The sequence below is a fragment of the Octopus bimaculoides genome, chromosome 10 (genome assembly GCF_001194135.2).
Source record: "Octopus bimaculoides isolate UCB-OBI-ISO-001 chromosome 10, ASM119413v2, whole genome shotgun sequence".
NCBI classification, from domain to species: Eukaryota; Metazoa; Mollusca; class Cephalopoda; order Octopoda; family Octopodidae; genus Octopus; species Octopus bimaculoides.
The window spans coordinates 86013691-86020288 of record NC_068990.1 but is presented as its reverse complement, the minus strand read 5'-3'; the positions used below and the strand labels follow the sequence as shown (position 1 = coordinate 86020288).

The 6598-nt window shown below is 35.2% G+C and overlaps 1 protein-coding gene across 1 annotated transcript in view; it reads right to left on the bottom strand.

Moving 5' to 3' along the window:
• LOC106880869 (afadin) overlaps positions 1 to 6598 on the bottom strand; it is a 152999-nt gene that overhangs the window by 38971 nt on the left and 107430 nt on the right. Inside the window, exon 8 of the mRNA XM_052970984.1 lies at positions 910 to 993. Coding sequence (XP_052826944.1) covers positions 910 to 993 — 84 coding nt within the window. The remainder of the gene's footprint in view (positions 1 to 909; positions 994 to 6598) is intronic.

Sequence of the window (6598 nt, the reverse complement as noted above, 5' to 3'; positions counted from 1 at the left end):
ATGCACGCGCACCCATGGCAGTGGGCAACTCTGTATACGATTCTGATGATTGCGGTTACATTACAAATCAGGCTGAAGAGGAATAGACAAATGGTAAGAATTTGTTAAATTCGAAACCGGTTCCTGTTTAAGAATGCTTTTTTAGGTGATTTTAAATATCTTGCCCGCTCATGTTTTGGTATGCTGCTATATTTCATGTTGAGAACAATTTAGGTCTTAATAGACACAAGATGTGATCTATTTCTAGCGCATTAATTGTCCACGTTAGTGGTCGACGTTATTTTTATATATATATATATATATATATACACACACACACACATATATAATGAAAGATGGTCATAAACACAGCAATAGAAATTAAACTTTGTAAGCAAGGTGACTTACCAAACAAACACATCAAGTGTCTTTTACCAGGTGTTTCAAATGTAAAACTTTAACCCTTTAGCATTCAAACCAGCCATATCCAGCCCCTAAATTTTCTACCGATTTTATGTTCAAACTGGTCAGAGTTGGCTTCTCACACCTACCCAACAATGTCTTTGTTAAAATATACAATCACATCTTTGAAATCACAAAGCTATGAGAAAATGCATGGCTAATTCTAAACCCTTTCGCATTCAGATGCCTTATCTATGGTACACATATCTCAATGTTTTCTAATATTGATTCAACACTTTATAGATTTTATTGTTGATTAACTCCAAGATGGCACCGATTTAGAAAACCTTGGTAATTGTTCAGTTTGGTCAGATTTAAAAAAGTGAATAAAAATCAAGGGGGAGATAAGTCAACTTTTTACACAACACAAACACTGGTGAAATATGAATTCTCTCAAAAAAGTGAAAGGTAACAAACTGATTTGCTCCTTTTACAATGCTTGCAGTGCCATAATTTTCCATCACTAACATCACCACATGTAGTAAGGCCACATGGTGAATTACAATTGTCACAGGTGTACATATTCATAATTAGTCGATGCTGTGCCAAGCACTGAAGAATGAGTTGAATAAAGAACTGAGTACAGAAGAAATCAGATCTAGTGTGTTAAAAGAAGAGACTACACTGCTATGGACATGTGATGCACGTGGAGGATAATAACAGTTGAGTAAAGTAGTGCCAAGTAATCCAAACTGGAGGATTCTGTGGAAGAGAAAGCTATAGAAAGAGGTGGTAAGGGTTGATCTCAAGGAGTTGAATCCAACAAAAAAACTGGAAACGATTACAACTTAATGCAAGCAGGTAAAAAAAAAAAAAGAAAAGAAAAAAAAAAAACGTGTAAAAATTAAGAATAATCTAATTTAATTAATCTAATTCACCACAACGGGTTACACATGTTCAATGATTGACAATTCATAAGTTCTATTCAGCAAAGCTGACTTTGTATTTCATTAAAGAAATATTGATTTCACACCATCTGTATTTATGACATTTTTAGACGAGATCTGAAAACGCATAATTTCTGAATAAATTTCTAATCTCGATTCTAAAATTTGTTCACTCTAATGTATCTATTCATTACAGAACTGCATGATTTTCCTTGTAAAATTTCAAACCTGAATCTAATATTCCTATCCAATAGATTAACTCTTGTCTGCTTGAATTTGTTTGTGTACAAGTGAGTAAGTGTGCATATGGCTGAGTTGAATATTTAAATAACCTTTGTTTCATACAATAAATGTCATGCTTAAATAACAGCACACCATGTTTGTTTATACAAGTATAGAAACCATTTTACTTGATATATATATATATATGGGAGAATATACAAATAATAACAACAGACGAGGACAGGTGGTGTAAATAACAAAAATATATATTAGTATGACGCTCGGGAATACGGAAAGTCTTTGACGTTTCGAGCTACGCTCTTCAACAGAAAGAATACAGAGACAAGGAGAAAAACACGGAGAAAAAAATTGAGAAAAAAAAAAAAAAAAAAAAAAAAAAAAAAAAAAAAAAAAAAAAAAAAAAAAAAAAAAAAAAAAAAAAAAATATATATATATATATATATATACACACACACACACATATATATACATATCTACATACATTTATACACACAGTATGGTTACATAGTGAGAGACATAGTAAATGAAATCTAATTGTCAGATATCCTTATCTATTCTGAGCCAACCTTAGCTCTATGTCTGTCAGTAATGTACAGTTCATCCCACCTTAAGGTCATCCCTGATCTATGTGTCAAGCCCAATGATTCTCATCATAATGTTCAGACAATCTACCTAGTACGATAATGTACACAATGTATTTTTGCTCGGTATTTCTTGCAGGGAATGCAACCATGTAGAGGTTCCTTTGAAGAATCCTAGCTCTATGTAATACCAAAGTAGAATTGTGTAACTGTTTACCATTCCAAGTCTGTTGTACTTCATTCAATTCTCAGTGAGAACATTTTCTGGCTTAAAATCAATGTTTTTATGAAGGAGAGATTTACTTATCTTTTTAACCCTTTAGCATTTAAACCAGCCATATCCGGCTAAAATATTCCATCTGTTTTATGTTCAACCTGACCAGATCCACCTACCCTGCAATGTTATTCTGCATCAAACAATCATATCATTGAAATCTCTAGGATATGAGATAATACATGATTAATTCAAAACAATGTGAATCAATGAGCATTACGTTTGGCAGAATAATCTGAACATTAAAAGGTCAATGCTATGAAAACTAATAAATCCTGACCCAAAGGATTCTTGAGATATAAATTCAGCAAACTGAAGCTTCAGACAGGCTGAAAATGACATAACTTGTAACTTCTTTTAAAATGAATGTGATTTTCATTATCAGCATGCATAATTACATCAGTGAATTTGATAAAATAATGAAGGTAAGATGAAAGTTAAAAAGATTTCATAATTCTAATTCTGCTTTCCTTTTAAATGATATTTTAATAAACACAACTTTCAAAGAGTTTGTGTTCAGAGGAGAACTTAAAACGTTTGTTTGTGACAGGACAGGATTGAGACAAATTATTCTCAGCCCGAGTCGGGTTTATGGCAGGTCAATGTACTCAGATTAAATTTACCTCAACCCAAAATAGGATTTAAAAATATAACTGACAGAGAGAGCTAGTAATAGAGGGGTGAGGGAGAAAGAAAGAGACAGAAATAGACAACAGAGATAGCAATAAATGAATAGGGAGAGAAAGGCATTCAACACTTGTAAACAGATATTGTTGGTAATAACACCAATATTTTTGTAGCTATTTGACCCCAGGCTGGTCTTGATCTAAAGGAGTCCAGCCACAACCAACGTGTTTTTTTCATGCAGAATTTATCTGGGATATATTAACATGTCCATTTACTTAATAAATGTAGGATGTGATCTGAGGAAATTCTGGTTACTATTTCTAGCAGGGTTTTCTCAAATTGTCACCCATCTAAGTACTAACTGGGCTCCATCTTGCTTGGCTTCAGAGTTTATTCTACAAGAGAGAACTAGAACCCAGGGTTTTCAGCAGGCTATGGTCAATAGCTGCTGGCCTTAGTAGTGACACGGGGGGGGGGGATCACCGTTACTGGGGATGTTGTTGCAGAGCTGGTGGTGGTTGTCGGGTTCACTCAAAGGGCTGGTGGTATTAAAGGGGATATTGTCAGTAGCAGTAGTAGTAGTCGTAGTAGGTGGTGGTATTGTTGCTGAAGCTGTTGGTGTTGATAGTGAGAATGCCGCTGCAGCAATAGCAGCCATTGTTACTTTTGTTGTCAGTGTTGAGGAAGTCTTCTTGCTGCAGTTGGTGGTGGTGGTGGTGGGCTGGAAAACTAAAGGTTACTGAAACAATGCTGCTGCTACTACTACTACTATATTCACTTACATTTCTAAGTCTTTAGTTGACACACCTAAATTATTCAAAACATTTACTAACCCCCACCTCACTCCCACCACACCACAACCAAACAAGACACCACCATCATTGACACAAGTTATGATTGTTCTCTTGAAGGAGATAAAACAGATCACGAAGAAAAGAATGTATTAATCCTTACAGAGACAAGCTGACTGTTCAGAGTGGTTCAGACTTTAAAGCTACGGTAGACATGAAAGAGAGAAAGGGGGTCGATACAGCAGAAGTGTTGTTATCTATCTGTCCTATTATTATTATTATCATTATTCTCCTTGCAAAGCAATAATAAACATTATATTGGTGACCTCTTTCTCCAAAACCTGGGCCTTGTGACCTTGGAGTTTTTACCCCAGCTTTTATAAAACTAGTAATTAAAGTGTAAACAACAAATTCTCATGTTGGTTACTGGACCTACCAGAAATAGCAATCACATCTCCCTCAAACTATACCCCACTACCTCAACAAGAGAAAAAACAACATAACTCTATACTGTGCTTGTAAAAAAACAGGATGGTCAGAGTCGCAGTTACATCACAGCATATCCTGCAACGTCAGAGAATTCCTGACCTATTCTACAAGGTCAGTAATTACAAGACCTGTTCTATTATTAGGTCAGAGGCTACTCACCTCTGTCTTAAAGCTGTCAATTTCTGTTCATTAATATTATTCGCAAATTACAAGTCAACCCTAGTACAAGGGTTGTCTATCACAGGGCCAATGAGATCAAACCCCGAAATCATGTGATCACACAGCTAACTACTTAACTCCGTAGTCTTGACTGTACAATAAGTAATTAAAAGCAAATTTTTTAAAGATTCTTTGGGGTATCTCACTGCTAACTGAAAAGAGAGCCAATAAAAAGATAAACCCATAGAATTTGCTCCACAGAAAATAAAATTAAAAAGTTAAAAAATTGCCTGGAACTCAGTTACACAACTGGGAAAACGTTAGAACATGTGAGCGAAGACTATCTCTGCTGTCGTAGGAATGTTACTTCATTTCATGTTGCTCTGCGATCATTTCGATATCTGACATGTGGCACCCAGTTGCACCTGTAACAGGTAATGTCGATATGATGGACGGAGCTTATGTGTACAAACATTTGATCACTATAAACAAATCATCTGTGTGGTTGTTCGGTACGAAATTGTCGAACCCTCCTGTTGTCTAGCGACAGGAGAGTCCATTATTATATATATACATTACACACACACACACACACACACACATATATAGCAACTTTAAATAGAGCTCAAAACTGATCCATTGAAAATACATTATAATAATAATAATAATAATAATAATAATAATAAAAATGACCTATGAACATTTCGATGCAATATCCAGAACGATTCATACATATAAAATATGGGATACTACATATATATATATATATATATATATATATATATAATGGCTCAAATTTTCAATGATTTTTGGCCAATAACTGATGAGTGTTGAGCATGTGAAGCCGTGTATGTGTGTGTGTGTTTTGTTAACCTCCTGTGCAATTTTTATTTTATATATTTATTACACACACACATTTAAACACACATAAACCCTTTGTTGATCAATTCAACACAAATGGGTCCAGGTTTGTAAGAGGTGAGGTTGGGAGGTGGAGGTAAGCAAGAACAGAATTCCAGAGGGGTGCAATTCTGAAAAGGGAAGCAAGATTTACTAGAGATGTTAGTTCAGTATTAGAAAAAACAGCAAGCATTCGCATACAGACACATGACAGAGAATTCTAGAAAAACAAAAAACAATTGTGTGGTGTTTAAAACTGTACCATACGACCTCTAAACAAACTGCTACGCATGCAGTTAGAGCAGTTTAAATGTGAGCAAAAGGAACCGGGGATTAATTTCAACTAAGAGCTTACAAAAAAAAAAAAAAAAAAATCTTCCCCCACCCTGAGATAAAGTTTTTGATAAGTTACTTTGGTCAGCACTTAGGTAATCAGGTCCTGGTCTCTAGGCAGCTGACAAAAAGATGTAGACCCACCCTGAAGCTATCCATATATTACATCAGAGTACATGCATGCATGCATACTTTGCCATTCAGCAACAAGAGGTTTTTTACTATTCTCTTGACATTTACTAATACAACTACTACTACTACTAATAATAATAAAAATAATATATACACCTGTATTAACTAAACAAATAGAGAAATAAATGGCCACATTGAGCGAAAGCTATTTCCTAAGAACAGATCTGAAGAATGAAGATATTCCAGAGGGAAGCTGGGTAGGTGGGCAGGTAGGTGGGTGAGTTGACTGCACCAGCTGTGTTGGGTGTTACGCAGCCAACAATTGTTCTGTTGTTGTGCTAAGTAAACAATACAAAGAGCAAAGAACAGATTTCTGGGGAAATCGTTAAGTTTCATTGTCTCCCCCTCCTCATCACTGCTGCTGCAACCACCACAAACAAATGGAATACCTTATGTTTGTGATAGACAGATAGGGGGAGGCAGAGAGAGAGAGAGAGAGTGTGTGTGTATGAGGGAGAGGGAAGAGTGAGGAGGAATGAAACTGCAACGAAGTCTCTGAAGAAAAGTGTTCCTTGGCGAAAAAAAAAAAACCAAATGAAAATTTCTAAAGAACTGGTGATTTATTATATCCCCACCTACAACCCCAATTTTCCTTTTTTTTTTTCTTATCTTTCTTACAAACCTATGAAAAAAGTGGTCTAATTATATACAGGTTTATCTAAAATAAGTCACATTAGTTCA